This window comes from Periplaneta americana, chromosome 15, assembly GCF_040183065.1.
Source record: "Periplaneta americana isolate PAMFEO1 chromosome 15, P.americana_PAMFEO1_priV1, whole genome shotgun sequence".
Lineage (NCBI taxonomy): Eukaryota > Metazoa > Arthropoda > Insecta > Blattodea > Blattidae > Periplaneta > Periplaneta americana.
The window spans coordinates 164,847,477-164,871,793 of NC_091131.1; the positions used below are offsets into that span (position 1 = coordinate 164,847,477).

Consider the following 24,317-nt stretch of genomic DNA (forward strand, 5'->3'; position numbering starts at 1 on the left):
TCGATCTATTACGCCGAAAACCGCACTGATGATCCCCAATAATTTCATCTACGTACGGAGTTAATCTTCTCAAAAGAATATTGGACAAAATTTTGTACGACGTCAACAAAAGTGATATTCCTCGAAAGTTACCACAGTTGGTTTTGTCCCCCTTCTTAAAAATAGGTACAATTATGGACTCCTTCCATTGTTCTGGTACAATTTCTTTTTCCCAAATAGCAAGTACATGTTTATAAATTTTGCTAGATAATGCGCTTCCATCCTCTTGTATTAACTATGGTGGAATTTGATCAATACCCGGAGATTTTCACTTTTTCAGATTTTCTATCGCAATTTCGACTTCTGAAAGCGTGGGTTCGGGTATAAATGGCTCAGCAGTTTGTATTTCAATTTCGTCCCGATCATTTCTATTTGGCCTATGTACATTTAGTAGTTGCGCAAAATAGTTTTTCCATCTGTTTAGGATTGATGGAGAGTCTGCAAGCAAGTCACCATTCTCATCCTTGATCACGTTTACCCTTGGCTGATATCCGTTCTTAAATTCCTTTATACCCTTATATAAATCTCGAATGTTTTTATCCTTACTATTGGTTTCTACCTCATTCAGTTTTTCCTTCAAGTAACCTCTCTTTTTAATCCTAAGTGTACGACTTGCTTCCCGTCTTTCATTGAAATAATTATCTCTCTTCTCCTCGACTGGATCCTGTAATAATTTCAATTTTGCCTGTTTCCTTCTTTCTACTACCATGCAACAATCTTCATCATACCACGGTTTCTTTTTCTTAGTTTCATAATAACCTATGCTCTGCTCAGCTGCAATTTTGATACTATCTCTGATATTTTCCCACACGCTATTAACATCTAATTCTTTCTCAACTTCGTCGGAACTTTCTAAAGTGGCAAACCTATTCGAAATTTCGACCTGATAATTTTGCTTAGCTTCCTCGTCCTTTAATTTCAAAATATTGAATTTAGTAATATTAACTTCTTGCTCTACTCGCTTGGCTACTGATAATCTTTCTCTTAATTCTCCAATCACCAAATAATGGTCAGAATTACAGTCTGCACCCCTGAAATTTCGAATATCTACTATGCTAGTATGTCTCCGTTTATCTATCAAGATGTGATCTATTTGGTTGTGTGTCAATCCATCTGGAGAAGTCCAAGTATATTTATGTATATCCTTAAGGGGGAATGTTGTACTTTTGACAATTAAATTTTTCGATGTGGCAAAGTTGACTAATCTAACTCCATTGTCACTACTAATTGCGTGTAGGCTCTCTTTTCCAATAGTTGGTCTAAAAATATCCTCCCGTCCTACTTTAGCATTGAAATCCCCCAATAAAATTTTCATGTGATATCTAGGGAACTGATCAAAAGTATGTTCCAATTCCTCATAGAAGCTATTCTTTATATGGTCGTCTTTCTCTTCTGTAGGGGCGTGAGCATTTATGACTATGATGTCGCACCATCTACCCTTAAGTACTAAATATGATAACCTGTCACTGATAAATTCGACCTTTTTTACTGCTGATTTTATTCTTTTATGAACAAAGAATCCTGTTCCTAATTGGTGATTATTGTTTCCTTCCCCATAATACAACAAGTAATCTCCTATTTGTGATATGCCATTCCCATCTAACCTAACCTCTTGTACTCCTACGAAGTCTATTCTATATCTAGCTAGTTCTTTTGCTACTAATGTTACCCCTCCTGTTCTATAAAGACTAGTTACGTTCCAAGTGCCAAATCTCAAATCCTTATTCCTTTGCTGTGGTCGTGCCAGAGAATGAGTCCTATTCCGAGGCTTATTATAGGGATAAGTAACAAGCTGTTTTTTACGGTGATGGGTTGTTAGCCCTTCGCCCAACCCCCAAGCTGGAGAACCACCCCTTATCGGCTGTCCACGACTGCTTATTCAATATATTCGCAGCTACCCTCCATATCTGGAGGCCGTCTCCTCTATCCGCAACCTGAGGACGCGCCATGCCGTGGTGATAGGGACCCACAATACATGGCTATTATTATTATTATTATTATTATTATTATTATAATTATGTACAGTAATAGTCTATGTTCCGACTGTCAGTGTTCATTAGGTCCACTTGACAGGTCATATAATAGGATGAACTCCTCTTCAATACTAGAGGCCTTTCAGCCCGCCTTGGGGATAAGGAAACAATTTGTCCTGCAGCAGATACTATTTAAATACAACAGTACCTACGTTGTTGTCTGCTAGAATTAAGTAAAACACGTGAACTCTGAATGTTTGAACTGACCGGTAACGGCTACGGTTAACCGAGTAACTTCGGTGCTCCGCTGCCAAGCACATAAACCGATAGAACCGAGCAACTCAACAGTTCTACTCGCTCCATCCCCAGCTCTAGTGGGAACCATTTTTGCAGCACTAACACCCTAGCACTGAATATTATACAGTAAGTCAAACTATTATATAAAATAAATGCTTGGTTGCTGGGGAGACATGGGTAGCAGAGGAGCGATAATTTCAATGTTGTTTGTTTTGCCGCATACTGTAGATCACTAAATAATATTTGATTGTCTTATTTTGTGTCTTTGTTAAAAATACAATAATAAATTTTTCAGAGATTTTGTCTTTCAATTGCCAGTAGGTTTTCCGTATCTTTAAACTCCTTAAGAGAACTGAAGAAGAAAAGAAACGCCTCATGTCCTATATGGCTTTCCATTTCGAGAACATTATGGCTATGGTGTGGCAGTGGCAGTGATATTCGTTTGCAATGTTTAAAAAGTCCTACAACGTAAATGTTGCTATGAAATAATAATCATAATTCACTATGTATTGTGTACAGTGAATGCAAATTGTTAGGTATGTGAGTATGTCTCAGTTTTGTATACAGTATTCAATATTGCTCATTCCCGCTCATGTAAAGTATTTTGTGCGAGATCGTGCGTATTTGCTTGTTTTCCGCACAGAACCAATACGCGGTAAGTGTGAAATACGACATTCAGTATTCCCAACGTAACACACATAATTGCCCTCTTCTTACCGCTTAAGCGCGACATTCATTTTACTGCTTTAGGCTTTTAACATATTATTTTTAGAGACGTTTAACATAGTAATAATTATAAATTGGAAACTTATCACTGCAATTTCACCTAAATTGCAATGTTAATTATTGTTTTTAAATATTTGCAAAAATTAAGTAAAGTCTACTACACCACGAAACTTATTGCATTCCTGATACAAGTAACATTAAGAAAGCCGTGAAAAAATCAACGAGATTCCAGATGCCGATGTTATTACTGCAATATGTTATATAAATAATATTGTTAAACTATTAAAATGAAAAATAAATCATTACATAACCTTACCGTTTGTTTTAAGTTCGCATTTATAGACGGGGGGGGGGGGGAAAGACAGACGTATATCACGGCCTGCTGGAGTATAGTAAACACAGAAAACATTTTATAGCAACAATGTTGAAGAAAGATATTTCGGTGTTCCGAAGTTGCCGTCATTAAACAGAAACCAACATGGAGATTTTATTGCAACTAATTAGAAATTCGTCTTTCAGGTATGTAATAAACGATCTTCGCACAAAATAATGTACGATACACGAGCGGTATGTTTGTTTTCATGTTCTCGGAAATTAAAAAGCTCAACTACGTTTCGCTTTTTCAATCTTTTCCTCGAACATGAAAACGTCAACATACCGCTCTTGTAACGTATATTACTATTAAGGGATCACGATGGTGCTGAATATTTCACATCTGAACATCAGGCTTAACTGTTTCAGTGGAAGCAGTAACGATTTCTATACATGTCTCAGAGACTAATTTTTTTTATCTACATGTGATATGATTATTTAGTGACCGAAGAGGGAATTGCATGGTTAAGTAGTAAGGGCTAATACATTATTATAATTAAAATTTCTTTATTATCAATGAACTGTTTACGTGTAATTTATTTAGCATTATTTCAATCTATATTTATGTATGGTATTATAGGTTGGGGTGGAACTTATAAATAGAACTTTTATCCGTTAATTTTACTACAGAAAAAAAGTTTTAAAAATTTGTTTAAAAAAGCAGAAATATTACCCAACTGAATTGTTGTTTAAACATTTCAAAGTTATCAACATTAAACAAATGTATTATTTTATTTTATTAAAATATTTTCATAGAAATTTTAATAACTTTGAAAGGTATATACATAAATACAGAACTAAAAATATGAATTCTCTGCGTTTGTCTGAACCAAAATGTAAAACCAGTGCAGCTTTTTATCATAGCATGAGTCAAGGTCCCAGATTGTTAAACAAATTTTATTCCAATAATATTTCAACCACGAATCCTCTCCAAATTAATACAAAAATAAAAAAAAAATGCATTAGATTTATAGTTTGGGTTTAAACATATTAAACACTATTTAATCTGTATTTTGATTTTATTTTTGTCTGTATTGGAATCCCCTCCTGAGCACGAGTCTTACTCATTCAGGAGTGGGCTAGTTTATCTTTCATTGTATTTATTAATTTGTATTCATTTCAAACTCACTAGCAATAAATAGGTAGGTAGATAGATAGATAGATAGATAGATAGATAGATAGATAGATAGATAGATAGATAGATAGATAGATAGATAGATAGATAGATAGATAGATAGATAGATAGATAGATAGATAGATAGATAGATAGATAGATAGATAGATAGATAGATAGATAGATAGATAGATAGATAGATAGATAGATAGATAGATAGATAGATAGATAGATAGATAGATAGATAGATAGATAGATAGATAGATAGATAGATAGATAGATAGATAGATAGATAGATACGTTGGATGGATGGATGGATGGATAAGATAGATAAGATAGATAGATATGGCAATGAACATCTTTATAAATCAATGACATTTTAAGTTTAATATGTTTTTGTTTATTTTACGGCGCTTTATCAACTGTAATGGTTATCCAGAGTCAAGTGAAATGAAGCTGCTAATGCCAGCGACATGAGTTCAGCGTCGAGCACAGAAAACACCACAGAAAACCTCAGTTAGGTAAATTGTACTCCAACCATGATTTGAACCCGGGCCCGCTCGTTTCATAGTCAAATATGTTAAATGTTACTACACAGTGGTGGATAGCAGTGGCGTAGCATGAAATTTTAAGCAGGGAAAGCAAACTCAAGTTGTCTTTAATGCAATATGAGAAAACGTATTACAAAAATACAGTCTTAAAATAAATAGTAGTCAATTTCAAGTCGGCAGTCGAAGATTGGTTGGAACCTCGTAAGTAACACCAATAAGGCATGACCTCAAATGGTACGTAGTAAAATATGATTTGACGGTTTACACATATCTCTAACAAATAGACACGTATACGTATAACATTCGCTCACTCCCTGTCATACTTAGATAAATCACAATATTAACGATCAATAGATACAATATTAGTATCATTACGTAAGTATGCGTCTGTATTTTGAGTATGTCCTTCATCGACAGCAAGGGAGTCGGTCATTTGTTTTTTAGATCACACTTTTGTTCCTAAGTCAGTCTTGATAATAGAATTGTCCTAAAAATTCAAGTAAATTAGTGTCAGGAACTGTTATTTCACTCATTATTTATTATATCAGCCACAATGCACACTAACACTTCAACTGAACACAACTGACGAAAAGGGATAACTCGGAAACTACTTATTTTCAATGTCAAAGCTAGCTTCTTGCGAGCCTTGCGACCAGTGTAGTTTAGTTAGAAAGGGATGGAAAATCTGCGGGGTGGGTTACACAGAAGAATGAGTAAGAAACCAGTCTGCTTGGAAGCTGGTGTGTGCAGGCTTCTTGTTTACTGCTGCATCACAAGTCACCCTGAGCTGCCGCATCACAATATTTAACGCGTTAAATTCTGTTAAAATTAATAAATAATTTTGTCCATGAACTGCAGGTTTATTATGAAATTATTATTAACTGGGGAAGCTGAGCTTTTTAGCTTACATTGACGCTACGCCACTGGTGGATAATTAAAACATTTTGCGTCTCATAAGTATTTGAAGAAAAACACTTCGTCCCAGTTGTTGTGAGTATTCGAGTACGTTATAAGTAACAAAAGCAAATGCAGTAAAACAGTGATCACTGATCATCACTTTTGTCTTAACTGTAAGTTGCATTATTAAGTGTCTGTACACTCACCTGTAAGACTCAGGCCGGGGTCCAAGTGAAGGAGCTGAGTATCTTGCCAGTTTGAACGTTTTTCCATCCTTCGTAATCTCGACTGTGCGGTTTTTCATCCAGTATAAAAATTCTTTTTCAAGGGTGTCAATATTCTGTCTAAGAAAATCTGTATCATTTGTTTTATCTACATAGCTCTTAACCATTGGTATTAAAAAGGGCGGTTGTGATCTCTTGGTGTAATATATGCGTCCACCATTTGGAATGAATCCATAGCGTTTAACCAAGTAAAGAAAGTTTTCCAACACTCCCTTCACAGTTTGGTGCATTTCAGAAATGAGGAGACCTCGGACGATCCAATACGAGTCCCAGTAGTAGACCTCTCGAAACCGGCCGCCAGGCACAATCACGGGGTGTGGAATATAAATGATGGAATACAGCTCCATGTTATGCTTCACCTCGTCCTTCATTTTCCTCCCAAGTGATTTCCAAAACCCATGTAGATGTTTTGCCCAGAATTTAAACTCAATGTCTTTGATTTTATTCAAAAACTTCGGAGACTCCCTCCAATCCACAGGATTCCAATCTTCAAACTCACTTCCAGGTGGGTCAAACGTTTCATTCACAAATTTGGAAATTTCTGTATTATTTGGTGTATTATTAGTTCTGTTCATCAATGTAGAAAATTTTTGCCATATTTCATCACGAGAATATTTCATTTTCATATCGACAAATGTTTTGGAATCAGGGTGAATATTTGACATCTGCACCGAATGAAGCAGTGGTCCATGGCAGTAGATGTCGCTGAAACAAAAAGACAGCAATTCTTATACGTGTAAAATATATCGGAGTAATGTGCAATAGGCCTAAAATATTAGTTTTATATGCCACTTCCGTTGTAAGCTGTGAAAAATGAGAGGAAATAGTCTGGAGGTACAGTAGTTAAAATATATTTTATGTCGTATCAAAAACCAGCTCTCAATTCACTTGTTTCAGAATTTCAAAATATAACCTAATCAAATGTTACTAATTTTTGGAGTGAATTAGTTTTATACGAAAAATATCAATTGGTCCTCGTTTTCATAATAGATCTTCTGTATTGTTCTTATTATGTGAAATTGTGTACTACGAAAAGATTCAGTTAGGGTTACCATAGGCTACTTTCTAAAAAACGGAATTGTCCTGTATTTCAGCTTCAAGTAAGATGTCCCAGAATTTTTAGTTTCTTCCAAATGTCCTCAATGTTTTAACATTACATAATTGATTAAATGGCGATCTTACTCGTGTTAATTGTGTAAGCATGTGCGGCTTACAGCTGTTTCGGTGCTTCTTCACACCATCCTCAGAGCCTACTAAATCTCGGCGTCATCTCGAACTTCGCTGCCTGTTGTGTGGGTGCGTTCAATTGTTGAAAAGTGTTGAAATGTGGTGTCAATTAATAGTGTGTGTGTTGGTTACTATGGTAACCTGGTAGAATGACAAATGACTAGTAATTTAATATTCACTTCCGTTCAGTTTTGTAACTTGGTCAATTTTCTCAATATTTCATATTTTTTAGTTGTTCCTTAGACAATTTTGATATGTGTATATTAGGGCTGTAGTTGGCATCAAAATACATATTTTATAACCAATAAACAATAGTAAAGTGATAATATAAAATAGTGGTCACAGTTACAATTAACATGAATTATGTAGAAGAATGAAAAATGGATCCCGTTAAAGATTAATGAGATGCTTGAGGAATAATCAATGTAAAAGATATACAAGAATGTCTAACCGTTTCAGAGTAAATACACGACCTAAAAAGATAATCAATAGTAGATTAATATAACAAAGTTTGATTTTCACATTCAAATTCATACTTAATTCATGAACAATGGAACAGTTAAGAGTAATAAAGGGATATTACAAGCAATGATTTACGGTTACAAGTTACATACGTGATTCAGAAACAAGTACAATGATTAAAATAATAACACAAGTAATGACTTACAACTAACGAATAACGAAATTCTTGAAAGGCAATGTATAATAGTAGGGGCAATACAAAAAGATTTAAAAACAAATATAAACAGTAAAGGAGTAGTAGAAAAATTGACTTAAAATTACAAGTTAAACATATTCTTTTTAAAGCAATAGGTAACAACGTAACAACAAAGAGATACTAATAACAATACACTGACATAAGCATTTACATACGATTGTGTTTACATTTAATTATGGAAGCTAGGGTCAAGTGAAATTTCAGCAATAAGGAATAATTCATCCTCGAACCAACATGCTGAAGAATATTTACGAAGTGGACCAGAAGCTTATGAGATAAACAGACCTAGAAGTAGATTATATCTAAAAAAAATGAGACAGCATGGAAGGGAAGAAAATTTGCCAGAGCAGAAGATGGTGCTGAGAAACCGGAATATGAAGCTAGATGATCCTATAATACTACAATTTTTTTAATGTTTCACGGACTTACGAATAGCCCTGTATATGGCGTAGCCTATTATTATATAACAAAATTTCGGTAGTTCTAACAAAGTTTCGGAAGATTTATACTAAAAGACGTATAAATGCCAATAGCAGATCTAGTTAATTAAATAAATGTAAAAATGTATTTCTTTAGGTAAAATATTTAAAATTAATCATTATTTCAGTTTAAAGTCGGTACCCTTTTAGAACCATGTAACAGATTATACATTTTATGTTCACATCGGTATCGCTGCCTTCAGCACCATTCTCCAGAATGAGGATTATTTCGACGGTCCGTTTTGAGGTCCGCTCCACTCAGCGGAATCGAATCGAAACGAAACATCTGCGGCCGCTCACAGCAAGTGGAATCGAATCGACCAAACCTAAACGTGTTTCACTCTAAAATGGATCGCATAATATTTAGCTTTGGCATAGTTATGTGAAGAGACGGGAAGGGAATAAATAAATATCTAAGATATAATGTAGTTGATAATGTGATAAATTTTCATTTGCACAAAAAATCACAATTTAATTTTTATCTGATGTTTCCATTAATTTACTTATTTCGCTCCAAACACTACATGGGCATAATTAGGGCCATTGCAGTAATAATGTTGTGCTGTGTTATACAGTAGCGGATAATTCTGAACAAGACTTATTAATTTTTCTTCATTCATATTATTACATTGTAATTTTCTGCATAGTACTATTTCAGCAATAGTTTGCAGTAAACAAATTAAGCTGCCAAAAATGGATACGGTTCATTTGTTTTTTCACGAAGGCTTCACGAAAGCATACAATCATACCCAAAACAAAAAGTTCTGTTACAGCAGTGGAAAATTCTAGCTCATGAATTCTATTCGATTCGAGTGGACGCGCCGCTTAATGCTATATTCCATTTATTTATTTATTTATTTATTTATTTATTTATTTATTTATTCATTTATTTATTTACTTATATTATTTATTTAGTTATTTACTTATTTGATTATTTACTTATTTACTTGTTTGTTTGTTTGTTTATTTTGCTAATAATTGTAACATATAATTTTTTTAACAATTATGCCACATTTACAATCTGTCTACAATAGACAATAAGTAAATATTATAATAGTAATATGCGTTACAAGAGCGGTATGTTGAAGTTTTCATGTTCGAGGAAAAGTTTGAAAAAGCGAAACGTAGTTGAGCTTTTTTAATTTCCGAGAATTGAAAGAAAACCTACCGTTCGTGTATCGTACATTATTTTGTGCGAAGATCGTTTATTACATACCTGAAAGAGAAATTTCTAATTACTTGCAATGAAATCTCCATCTTGGTTTCTGTTCAATGACGGCAAATTTGCAAAACAAAAATATCTATCTTCAACATCGTTGCTTTAAAATGTTTTCTGTGTTTACTGTACTCCAGGAGGCCGTGATATACATCTGTCTTTTCTTTCCCTCAGTCTATGATGAGTCTGGAATCTTGTTGATTTTTTCACGGCTTCCTTAATGTTACTTGCATCACGAATGCAGTAACTTTAGTGGAGTTGTAGAGTTTACTTAATTTTTGCAAATATTTAAAAACAATAATTAACAGTGCAATTTAGGTGAAATTGCAGTGGTAAGTTTCCAATTTATAATTATTACTATATTGAACGTCTCTAAAAATAATATGTTATAAACCTAAAGCAGTAAAATCAATATGTCACTTAAGCGGTAAGAAGAGGGAAATTGTTATGTATGTTAGGTTGGGAATACTGAATGTGGGATTTTAGACTTTCCGCGGATTGGTTTTGTGCGGAAACCAAGCAAATACGCACGATCTTGCACAAAAGAATATGACTTGAGTGGAGATATTATCCCATGACAACACTACAAAAGAAAAATAACAATGTTTTAAATAGCTGTACTAAAAATGAATGGAAGGTAAAGAGCATTGGTCCTTTTAAGTTTTCATGTTGTTTGACTATTATCCAGCAAATTTAATGCATGTTGATTCGGATGTTGATTTAATCGGTGCAGGTAAAAATATAATATAAACAGAAAGAAACTGAAAGAGTAGAACTCGTGCTCAGGGGCGGATTCCTGAATTGAAATTAAGAAGTATATAGTACAATTTGTCTTATGTCTACTATGAAATAAGAACATATATGAATTTAAATTTACAATTTTTTAATTTTTATAAAATCAATACATAACTTTTTAAATTTAATACTAGAACTATTAGAATTGACAAGATTAGGATATTTAAATATAAATTTGTTATATATTCCTGGGCCTAAATTATTACTATGATTAAATACTGTAACAGTGTTGCATTTTGGTTCAAACAATCTTAAATAATTCATACCTTTTGTTTCATAACTATGAGAATACAATTAAAAATTATTTCGATTTTTATGTATGAATTTTATTAACACAACTAGCTGAAAGTACCCGGCCTTGCCTGGGTTTTCCTTTCTGCTTCTGTTTTCAAATGAACTGTTTGTTAAATTTTCGAAAATTTCGGAGACCCAACTATAGACAACCAAAAGGAATTGTTTTACTAAGCTTTCCTCGCACATAAAGATGAATCTTTACTTAACTTCACTTATATGAATTAATACTCCTTAGCCAAATGCCTGCCAGGTTTAACTAAATTTAAAACAATTGTAGATCAGGCACCGAAAAGAAAATATTTCATCATGTGCCTGACTTTCAACTTTGATTTAAATTTATATATTTATTTGTTTTGTTTATTTATCTCTGCCGGTCAGTTACCGCTAAATTTCAAGTGCTTTATCTTTGGTCGTGGCTGTCAACGTATTAAACACCATTAATTTTTCTGCTGTCTCCTTTCCTCCCCGCCACAAATGTGACGTTGTACGACTACAGAGGCGGAGAAAAAATAATTGTAAGATCTGTACATTTAACTGAAGCTGTGCTGACATACATTTCACATAATTTCACGTCTATGTGTGCTTTCACTTGAACTTCAGAGACAGCTGATGGTAATTAGAGAATTCCCTTGTTACCAGTCTGAATCGTTGGGGTGTCATCGTGAGCCTAAATTTATCTATCGGTCGTACCAAAGAATCAATATATACGTATGTAATTCAATTTATATTGGAATATTTTTTACCCCTTGACAGCTGTACGCCCGCTTATATCATATCCGGCCTTTCTTAAAATATTACTTGAGATATTATATCTAACAAATTCAGAACATATTAAATATATTACTTTTTATTTTATATACAGAATGCAGATAGAGTATAATTTTGCAAGAAGTCATTATTCAGCATAAATAATAATATTTTGAAAGACATATGTTATAGAAAATGAAGTGACCGTTCTTTCCACAACGCTTGACATATTACACTGGCAACCTGATTACACGGATAAAATTTCGCAATAACACATTATTGGACATGGGCAATAATATTTTGAAAGATATATATTTTAGAATTAAGTAATATATCGAAATGATAGCCGTCCAAATCTTGGATTTAAAATATCGGTATCCCAATCAATTCAAATGAACAAAAATAGAGAAAATGTAAATTAATGTCTTATTGTTAGTGAGCTTACGTATATTCACATACTACATTAGGAGCATGACAAAAGTCTCATTGATATGCATACAATTCGTTTTCCCGTCTTTTGTATAAATGTGTATATATGTTTAGGTGTGCTCACTTGAAAGCAAGTTACGCAATTATTGACAATGTGAAAAGCACGGAGATTTAAGTGAATGTCTGCAACTTTGAGTGACTAACCTTGAGCTTTATTTTACTACGGTCATTACGAATGCTAGATGCACTGAAATGGCAGTTACTTAAAATCAAATGGCATGTTACTGGCTATCATAAGAATATGTGGGATAAAAACATATTTTCCTTTCGTTTTGCCAGTTAATACTGTCACTTCTATTACGTTTGTCATGAGTTTTTTCACACCAATTCCTGTTTCATTGCATAATTCTTGTGGATCAATATTTCGCAATAGTACTATTGGTGATTCAATATTAAGTATTAAATTATGTGTTGGCAATCCTTGTGATTTTAAAGAATTTAAGAATTCAGTTTGATAAAACACAGTCTGCTCACTATCTACAACTGCATCGAGAAATTTATAATTCGGTCCTGGACTTCGTAAAGATACTTATTGTATGAATGATCTAGTTTTAGCCTTCATGATGTATCTACAATGTTATTTTATATCGTTTTGCTTTTTCCATGGCCTCATGAAAGTCTATGTTGAATACAACAGACAATAATAAAGAACAATTGACTATAGAAGATTGCATTTTAGTAATATATATGAATGTTTGATCATATTTATTTTTATTTTTTACTTTTTTAATCAATCTAACGTCCATTTTAACAATTTTAATATAGCCTATGTTCTTCTCCGGGTTATGAAGATTAAATGTGCAAACTTTGGTACATATTGGTCAAAGCGTGTAGATTTGTATAGGGAACATACATACATACATACATACATACATACATACATACATACATACATACATACATACCGACATTCACTTTTATATATTAGATATAATAAATTTGTCTTATTTTAAGAAAATTAAAGTGTAAAAACAATTTTTGAGATGGAAGATCAATAGGTTTATGAAGACATATTTTAATTATTTACTTCTGTAATGAATAAAGTGGATTAAAATTGGATTTAAATAAGCTACCCCATCCTATAATTCCATACATAATTACCGATTGAAGTTATTGTGTGTGATAAACTTATTGACAAATAATTCCTCAATAAAACAAAATAATATATTATTTTACGTAATTTATTACAAAGGTAATTAATGTGTTGGTTCCATTTTAAACGATTGTCGAAATTTATGCCTAAATACTTAACTTCAGAGGACTCCTTAATAATCAGACATTTACACTGTATAAGACAACAATCAGAATTATGTAATTTAATACTTACTATAGATGTAGGAGGTTTGTTACATTTTTCAGATAATGAGATTGAAATAATTATTATGGTTTTATTTTCGTTGATAGAAAGACAATTTATGTCAAAACATTTTTTTTAATTAGTGCAAGTCCATTATTTGAATTATTATATGCATCATACCAGGTTTTTCCACCAAAAAGTAAAACTGTGTCATCTACATAAGAATAATGAACACCATTGTATTGTTGTAAGTCAATTTTTGACAAGTCATTAATATAATTATATTAAAAATAAAATAAGGCCTAGAACTGTGCCTTGAAGGTTCATTTGAATAATTGTCAATTTTCGTTATTTGAATTCTATCGTTGAGATATGATTTTATTAAGTTTAAAGCATTACCTTTGATTCCTAATAAGTCTAATTTCTCAATTAAGATATATTTCACTGTATCATATGCTTTTCTAATGTCCAGGAAAATACCAATGCATTTTTTACATTGATCAAATTCTCTAACCATTTTTTTAGTAACTTGATATATTGCATTATCTGTACTGAGTTTTTCGAAAACCAAATTGATTATCACTTAATATATTATGTTTATCTAGATAATTCATTAATCGAACTTTCAAACATTTTTCTAGTAATTTTGAAATACATGAAAGTAATGATATTGGTCTATAATTATTGTTCCTATTTCTTTTGTCTCCTTTAAATATATTGTTAAGAGAGATTCTGTTCGATTCGATTCCGCTAAGTGGAAGTCTTAACAATGTCATCCTTTTCAAAATAATGGTTTTTAGTTCTTTTAACATGACGACTTTGGCGAAACCCATTGCTTGACATCCTTTCAGATTAATTCGATGGGGTTAAATCTTGATGGTAAGGCGATAACTTGAGAACTTCTGACTATTATGTGATTACTGGTCGATTAAATAATTTGGTTTTGTATGCTATCTTAGCTTTAATTTTCACTGAACAGAATTTTATTTTTATTAACCATGCTTCCAAATCTTTCTTCAAGGAGTTGGATGTTGTGGTGTGATGCAGTGTCGATAACTAAGATGGAACTCAGGGATGAATGAACACTCTTATGGACCACTTCATGTAATTGAGTACCTCAGTGGAAAAACGGCAGATCCCAACTCAAAGCAATTGTGAGATAATTACTACTGATGTATAGGACATACATGTATCAAACCTGGCTTAGAGGAAAGAAGACAGATGTACAATACGACTGCAAATCGGTAGTGCCATAGTTATAAACATAGTGTATCAGTATTTATTCAAAATTGAAGATAGCATTACAGGCATATATATGACTACTCAAACGCTATCTCATCTTCGATAAATTCGATGTTTTCACCCGTACTTGTGTCATTTACAGTCTTAAAATTTCTGATAAATAGGAGGAATTAGTGGTACGAGTTTCATTAGGTCGTCATACTTGGACAGCTTGATGCAATGGCCACTTGGGTACCTGAGGTTGAAAGTGATCACTGTCGACCCCTTCTTTTTGTGTTTACTTTTATCCACTCATTTTGATGGCCATACGTATAACCGAGACCAATAATCTCAGGTTCATCACAGTGACGCTCATACAAATTAAACATTTCCTGAACAGAGTGGACACTTGAGATGTACAGTTACCCTTAAAAGGAATGAGACGACTCTTGGTCGTCGGAAGTTAAAGTTCTACAGCGCGGTTCACTCGATATCGACGTAACGATAAGTTTCATGACAAATATAACAAGAATTGTTACAAGGACCACAACAAGGACAAGGACCAGAATAAGGATCACGAAGAAGACAGCCATTTAAGGTCACGATTTCACAACATAGCTCGGGTCACAAAATATCATTGCTTCTCTGTACCGAATGGCAAATGCCTGCTATGGGATCTACATTCTAGATTGCTGCTGTCACTGTCTTGTCTCGGTAGCTCATATAGTAGCGTGTCGCTTCCACTACTTAACCGAAACGTCTCGTGTTCGATCCCAGGTAAAACTTTTTTTCATTGAGGTGTAATTAATTCGTTCAGAGTTCCTCGACTGTCTACTTTGTCGAAAAATATTAATAATTTATGCCCAATTTCTGGGTCTTACAAGTGGGCTGAACCTCGTCAAAAAATAAATCTTACTTGGAAGTTAAAAGTATTCTTCCTCAAACAAAAATCATAAGAAACAAAAAGAGACCTGTTAACTTAAAATCTTGTCCACATGCTATCAGCTTCTATTACAGCTCTAAGTCAGTCCGGCATGGATGTCACGAGATTGTGGAATAAGTTCTAATCCCCGGCGAGATCTTCCCAGGGTCAACAACTTGATTCCACAATTCGTCTCGATTTCGATGGCGTCGGTGGACATAGGTGGCTATCCTTCTCTTTTTCAATTATGAAATAAAATATTTTTTCATTAAAGCCAGTGATTATAAAGTAGAGGATCCCAAATCTATTGCAAATTCTTTTAACGTCTTATAGTATATAGTACAGAAATATTATTGACAACTTAAACATTCAAGATTTTGCAAAAGATACTGCAATTAGTTACTTAACAGATGAATTTAATAATTAGTATTAATATATGTAATTAGTCAATAACTCCAACAGTGCTTTTTCATTCAATCATAACATGAATAAAGTTGAATGCACATTAAATTAAACACTATTGCAAACACGTAGATAAAATAGTTAAAATCAACTGAAGGGGTGAGAATGAAATAATCCAAAGCCACACTTTTAACAAAAATTGTTTTGTGCGAGTGCATTTATTACACATTTGGGAAAGCTACTAATAAAATATTGTAATAATTACTCAAAAAATGACATAGTCTAAGGACTCTAAACCTTTGTAAAAGTTTGTCTGTGTGGCTTAGGAATATTTTTAGTTTCATTTTAATTGTTAGTTTTTAATATATATGCATTTACATTGTATATATGTGTGTGTGTATATAAATGCATTCATTAGATTAACGTTTATAATATTATGACTTGCAATTTTGTATTGTCTGTGATCATTAACACTTAATCTGAGGTCTTTGTAAAACTCTATTTCAACGTTACTTAGCTATTTCAACGTTATTTAGACAAAAAGAAATCGTTGATGTAGACTAAGAATGGAACTTGCTCTCTTCTACACAACACGCGGAAATCTTAACGTCTGAGCTATTGCAACGACACGAAAGCTTTTCTTTCTGTGATGAGTGTCGATCTAGTCATGAAGGTCCATTGTCGATTTAACTACACGATTTATGTATATACTTATATTTTATTTACGTAATATTATCATATTTTTTGCAGTTTTTGAAGTGAATTTCGGAACGATGCTAGTAACAAACTAAATAGCCTAATGGCCGGTTTCACCAACCTTCGTTATCATTATAACGTCTCGTTAAATAATTTAATGACACGTTAGTCAGTTTTTGTGTTTCACCAAGTATCATTATTGCTAACGCATCTTTAAATTCATCGTTAATTTATTAGGACCTATTCGTCGCGTTAAAACAGTGACGATGCGTTAAGAAATCAACAACATGGCGGACGTAATTATTCGGTGATGAAGTTCTTTATTTAGAGCTTAAACATAACGACGAACTTATATGTTGTAATAACACTCGGAATAATCATTTTGAAGATTTAAGTGATAAAGAATTCCACGAAAGCTAAACATTAAGGAAATAAGTAGTAAGAATGATTCTAGAAGAAACTGAATACCACTGTATAGGTTAGAATACGACAGATAGAAATCACCCACTTAACGCCTCTTCAACAGATTCTTCTTGCTTTAAGATAATGTTGCGGGAAGTTTTGAAATAATAATTGATGATATGAACGGGGTATCAAAAGCTGTATTGTCTAGATATGTGAATAAAATATCAGACGTACATCAACATTACAATAGTCATTATTTCTATAGGCCTAATAAGCTTATAGCTAAATTTTCTGTTGTCACAGACAACATAGATTGTGTACAGTACATGTCCCAATCGTATATTCTGGCAGTAATATAGCCAAAAGATTCTGCAATAGAAGATCCTGTTTTTCCTTCAATATTCAAACAATTGCATAGGCCTATGTAAAGCTCCGCATAGAAAAATTGTGGCTAAACTAGCGCTGAGGTAGTTTCCTTCGTACTCTGCTTATACACCTTGCACATAAGAATCTGTGACAGGTTACGTTTGATTAGTTTAGGTTTTTGTTATGCCTTGCATATACGATCAACTGCATTACCAGACACAAAAAAATCCCTTATAAATTCAACGATTTTCACTTCTGAAACCAGCAGAACTACCTCAGCGCTAGTTTAGTTGTAATAGGTTAGAACACGACAGATAGGAATCACCCACTTAACGCCACTTCAACAGATTCTTCTCGGTTTAAGATAATGTTACGGTCTACACGGATAGCACAACATTCCAAAGGAGGATGCCTTTTAAATGAAAAGGGTGCAAAGAGATTTTCTTTTAGGAGACAATGGATACCCCTTAAAATCCAATTTAATGACACCTCTCCTGAATCCTGCCACACAAGCATAGCAAAATTGTTACAGGGTACTACATAAATCTGCATGAAATACAGTGGAAAATTGGTATGCAATTTATGGAAGAGCGATTTCCCGTCCTAAATTTAGGCCTAATATAACTGCTTAGAATGCTTTGTATATAATTAATTGTGCCATCAGTTTGAAGCTGTCGGCCTTATAGTCCGCTAAATTTTCTTAGATTTCCTTTAGAAGTTACAATTTAACTGCTCTACATTCCTACTATTTACATTTGGAAGCATCTGTATTTTTGTTTTTAATTGCGGTATGACAACATGTTGTATTTAGGAAGATGTTTTTAAAATTACTGCCTCTTACCCGTTTGCTTATGATTATTTCCTCATGCCAAACAAAGTCAGCCATGATCATATGTAACCAATGAAATTCGCGATTTCGAAGCCATGGTCGTATGAAAAACAAAACATGCAAGATACATGTACAAAATCCCCTCGTTAGTAAACGCCTGTTAATTTTAAAGATACGAGGCTTGGTGAAACCGTCAACTTTTAAAGATCCCGTTAAAATTAAACGATCCATTTGTTGACAAGTCGTTTGTGCTGATTTAAAGAAGCTTGGTGAAACCGGCCATGAATCTAAGTAACTCAATATTCGTTATCTTGTGTATCAGTGCTCTGGTCTCTGATCATGCGCAGTGTCTTACATCTGAGACTTAGGAATATTCAATCGTCTCATTCTTTTCCAGGGAAACTGTACGTCTTATTTGGGGTTCTTGATCTGCTGTAATGTGATTGGTACTTTGGAAATGACCGTATGTGTTTCCCGATCTCTTCTTTGTCCTCATCTTTGATTTAGTGTGGCCGATTTGTATGCCTAACTCGCTGATCTTGCGAAGGCGTGAGACGTGCCGTCTTTGGAGACGTTGGTGTCGTATTAATGTTTTCACCTAGAATGGGGAAACCGCGTAAAACTCACACAGGAAACACGTATCATAATAATAATAATAATAATAATAATAATAGGCGTACCTCGTACTGTTCGCAGTCTCCACACAAAATATTGACAATAGGGCCTTCTGGCACCAGGAACTCGTCGATTGTTAATAGGATCACAGTACTTGTAAGTCCAGTTTCTTTGCGAATAGTCTGGATTCACTCTGTATTTTTTATAAGCCTTCATCTTCATACATTTTTCAATAAGGCTAAAAAGGTAGGTGTTCTGTCTGTTGTAGTCCCCCATATCATAGGACTCCATAAAGAGCGTGCCTTTTTGTTCAGTGGTAAGGCTACTGTATTGGCATTCGACAACTCGAGACCAAATTCACCCTACACTTTTTTAATACATGCTTGTGCGATGCATTTATATAGGCCTATTCCTCCCCTCTATTTCTACATATTTTTCGTTTATTCTTCACCCAATCCTGGGAAGTTCGTGATCGTTTTCTAGCTTTCACAGCAGCAACTTCGCCACTCCACTCGTTACGGACGCCATTCTGAGACTGGTTGGGATATGCCGATCTTCCACTAGGCTAGAGCGCGGCAAGCAGATTTGCAGAAGCAAAGAATACAGATTACAGCCAAACGACATATCCCAACACAACAATTCGTTTCTCAACATGTTACTAGATACAATTCTAGTGAAACATCCATTTTGACGGCGGGTTGGGATCTGCCGTTTTTCCACTGAGGTACTCAATTTTGTGTGTTCATTCCATGGTGGAAATTATCTTTCTTCTCTCTTGATTTGTAAGCGGGGAAGGATTTGAGGTAGAAACCATGTCTTCACCTGCATTAACTATTACGTAATCCTTTCCTCCTTTCAATATAAGTGCTAGAACATCGAAGGTACTATCATCAATCCAAGTCTGGTGGTGGTATGGCCGCTCTGAATGTATCTTTCATCCGAATGAAAATCGGTATATTTTCATCTCTATAGTTTCACAGACACGACAAGCAAGCTTTTCGTTTAGAGTGTAATAATGTTTTCCAATCAAAATTTCTCTATTAGACTTCCTAGATTTTTATCATTCTTCTTAGGCTTTTGCAGTTTCTTTGAAAATTATAATAGTATCTTGTAATTTTGGGCATCAATTTTATATTATTTGAATAGAACTATATTGAACGCAGAAATATTTGAACAGTACATCGAATAAATACTTTATAAAGCTAGTGCATTTCAGTTATTTTCTTGAGTTGTCTCTCTTCATGAAGTTCCTGCGTCCTCATGTTTTTGTCCATCTTTTAAAATCCTAAAAACTGAACGTACTGATACTCCCGTCGCTTTTCTAACTCTTTCTCGAACTTCTTAAATTTATTTGTAGAACTACAGTACAAAACCATTCTTTATTATCTGATTCCTCTTTCATGAAGTCATACACGTTGCTAACAATCACCACGGCATTCACTGTGTAATGTTTTTCTTTACTCAGTTCTGAAAGTACAGAAGGCATAATACAGACGTGGACAAATTATTAGACTAAATTAATTATATGTGCAACAAAGCTGTATTTACCGGTAGAAATAATGAACAAAAATGTATTTTGCACAGATATTATGAACAGAAAATTGAGTCTGGAGGTTACTAATATTTTGTGAACATTCCCTTATTCTTTATTAACACGTTGATTTTGTCAGGGATGCTGGAAACCAAAGTTTGACACTTTCTTTGAATATCAGCATCATTTAGCCAGATATCAGACAGTGCTTAAATTAATTCATGTTTTGTTGTAAACCCCTTTTTCTTGACTTTATTCTTCAGTATAGATCACAGATTTTCAATTTCGTTCATGTCCGGTCGTCTTGCAGGCCATGGGAGAACAGACTTTCTGCAGTATATAATTAAAACATCAGTAGTACCAACATAGCCAGAAAAAATATACTTAACCATTGGAAAAATATACCAGAAGATGTAAACAATCATACTTACAACAACAGATACTTTGTGAATTATATTGATAGTCGATATGACGAATTATATTATGTTTCCAAGAAAAACGTTTTAGTATAATAATTTGTCCACGTCTGTAATTTTGTATACTATATTTCACGCACAAATACATTGTAAGATCGCAACATTCACTTCTTAGTCCGATTGTCACACGTACTGTACTGGACTCAAAGGTGAAGCAATGATTAAGGGGAGAGGATGGTATTTTTTGGCGAAAAATTAGTAAATTTTCAAAAAAAATTCTTTAAAATACTCTGTGATATGTGTGGAATGCATAGCATAACATTTTGTTGGTATTTTTGCCCTTATCGGATGTTGAGTCACCATTTTTAAACTTCCTGCGTTATGGATTTTTAAATCACTTGCCCACTTTTATTGTTGTTTCCGGTAAATGAAATTAAATTTTTTTTTCTTTAAAATACCCTTTTACATGTGTGGAATGCATTGCATAACATTTTGTGAGTATTTGTGCCCCTTATCGGATGTTGAGACGTCATTTTTAAACTTCCTGCGCTATGGATTTTTAAATCACACTCCCACATTTATCGGTTTCCAGTAACTTCATTTTTTTTTGCTACATTGCCAGACAAAAATGGATATAATTTCTGAATTATTAAAGATACATGCATGAAATTTAGAACACATATTCTTTAGACTATTAGGAAACATTTCTCTATAACAGAATTTTGTTAGTTGATTTCATTTTAAAAATAAGTCCGTTTGTTTGCAAGAAAGGAAATCAGAAAATTGTTATTAAATTTTAATTGTTTATTTTACAAACGTAGGGACTAATATCAAAATTCTGTTATAGACAGTTTGTAGAACGTGCTTTTGCAAATACATTGCAAAAAACTGTTTCAATCTATCTTTAAAAATAGTTTAGATATATCGGTTTTAGTACAGTCCTGCTTCGGGTATTTTTTTTTCAAATTTGGGCCCTGAAATAATTTTTTTTCTAAATATTTTTATTTGGTTGAGTTGCCACAGTTATGAGCTCTCTACATACAAAAAATTAATATATTTGACATCAAATAGGAATAAAGTTTTAAAAAATACCATCCTCTCCCCTTAAGCATTTAAATCATACCTGCACAAACAGCGGTCAACGAGCGCGCGCGCTCCTTCGGAGCGGGAGAGCCGTATTTACCGCTCGCCGAAATGGAGAGGAAGATACGTCAGAATGACATAGACTTGATATAGGTAGAGGAGAGGGAAACGACCACTCGGCTATCTAGTGGAGTGCAGTGTATAGGCCTATTCTCAGTAACTGTTTCACGTTGCTTACCTACTGCTACAGTACAGTATGGAGGAATCTAAAAGACGGAACATAACATTTAACGATTTACAGCTCGAACTTATTGATCTTTAATGTGACCTAAGGGCTAATGATCGTTTGAATAATACTACTAGCCTGGTTGAGTTTTACAAGACTAAACATTAGCAATAATATCCACGACTACACAGGCTGGCTGTGAAAATGATTGCTATGTTTGGCTCAACGTTTATATTTGTGAGCAACTGTTTTCTATAATCAACTTTAATAAAGGCAGACATCGAACACATCTGTAATTGATGTTTCATTACGATCAGTAGGCTACTGTTCCTTTCAGCTGCCAACAGCATAAAACCTCGTTTTGATGTACTGATAAATAAAAATATAACAAAATGATATTGTACATTTAAGTAGCTATAGAATTTCTATTATTCTTGTAAAATAAATATTTCTTTATTAATTAATAATAGTCCACGATAGTTTTGTAAACACTGAACGGGAATTCATTTCACGAACACTCTTACTAGTACTTCCTTTTGTGTATATTTTGTACGAGATCACCCCTTCTTCCAGTCCACCCTTATACAGAGCGCAGCTAATATCTGCATTCCGCTCATGAGCTGTGAGCCGGCTCGGAGAGCGCAAACCTTGTGCAGGCCTGATTTAAATAATATACGCCATGTGTATTTGTATTCTTATCACCACGTGTGTGAACGAAGAGGAAGTACTGAACTGTTTTGGTATGCTATAAGTAGTTCACACACTGGGCAACTCTGCAACATCATGTATCAAAATCCATACATTAATAGTTTAATAGGCTGGTTTAACTTACTACATATATATTAATTTTCAAAGTATTTTTAGTACTGCTTGTATTCATTATTTATATTCTTATAGAATATAGACGACATGGCGTACGTCAGGCATGAGCAAAACGGAGGGGAGGTAAATATGATCCAGTTCACTCATTCCACAATATTTTAGACGTATTTACATCATATGAACTTGGCTTCTCTTTCGCTTAGGGATGTACAAAATTATTTCGGTATGCCATTATATTAAACATTTAAAATTAAGTCAAATAGCCTACATAATATAGGCATTCATATGATTACTATGGCCCGTGATTCTCGGCTCTAATTGTGCGGGTACCTGGCACTCTATACATCACGTGATTTTCGGAAGAAGCCTGATCCACCTGTCTGGATATCTAAACTCACTCGTTCGATCCCCACATAACCCACACGGTATTCATGAAACGCTGCTACACTCGCTGAAGATTGGACAAGCAAAATAGTGGGGTCATTTCTTTCCGGACACGGTGAAGAGAGACCGATACAGACACATTTTCTAGACATTTATTGAGCGAATGTGCGACATTGTAAAGACTAAAGACTATTGTAATCAAGACTTGTCATGCATGTGCTAAGTCTCTCGTCCTTAAAATAAGTTTCCTTGACTGCCGAATAATTTCTAGGCCACCCATATCAGTAGACCTAACGTCAGCAGATTACTTTTTGTGGGTTACCTCAAAAAGATCGAGTTTATTGAAATCGACCACGAACAGTTGACGGTTGAAGATCAGCATCATCATTACCGAAATTAACGCCATTGATCAGAGCATACTGCAGTGAACTACCACAAATGAACGACGGGTAGGAATGTGTCTGCAGGAAGAGAGAGATCATTTTCAGTATTTACGTTGACAGCAGGAAATTCTTTCAGAATTACTTTGCAATTAAGACACTAGATGCATGTTCCTAACTGCCATCAAACGAAAAAGGTACAAATTTAAAAGCGGCAGTTTTATGTGAAGTATTGTACATCTTTTCATTTACAAAATAATTATATTTTTATGTCCAAGATGTCAAAGGGCACAAGCCTTTATTGACATGTACAGCAATATAGGGTAAAGGTTGGTAATATTGTGATATGAGTAATATTGTGATAGTTATTTTTGAGAATTTATTACAATTTTACTGGGCGAGAGGAAGATCGGTTTTTGCGTCTACGTATTGAGGGAATGTTCGTGGACAAGTTTCTGCACAAAACCAGTCCTCCTTTCGCTCAGTAAAATTGTAATACATTAT

General features: G+C 33.8%; 2 protein-coding genes across 2 annotated transcripts in view; one reads left to right on the forward strand and one right to left on the reverse strand.

The window, feature by feature from the left end:
- Nucleotides 1–24,317, forward strand: part of LOC138715497 (WAS/WASL-interacting protein family member 3-like) — a 211,352-nt gene that overhangs the window by 80,572 nt on the left and 106,463 nt on the right. The window lies entirely within an intron of this gene.
- LOC138715495 (trehalase-like) overlaps nt 1–24,317 on the reverse strand; it is a 95,900-nt gene that overhangs the window by 50,550 nt on the left and 21,033 nt on the right. Inside the window, exon 2 of the mRNA XM_069848468.1 lies at nt 6,176–6,958. Coding sequence (XP_069704569.1) covers nt 6,176–6,958 — 783 coding nt within the window. The remainder of the gene's footprint in view (nt 1–6,175; nt 6,959–24,317) is intronic.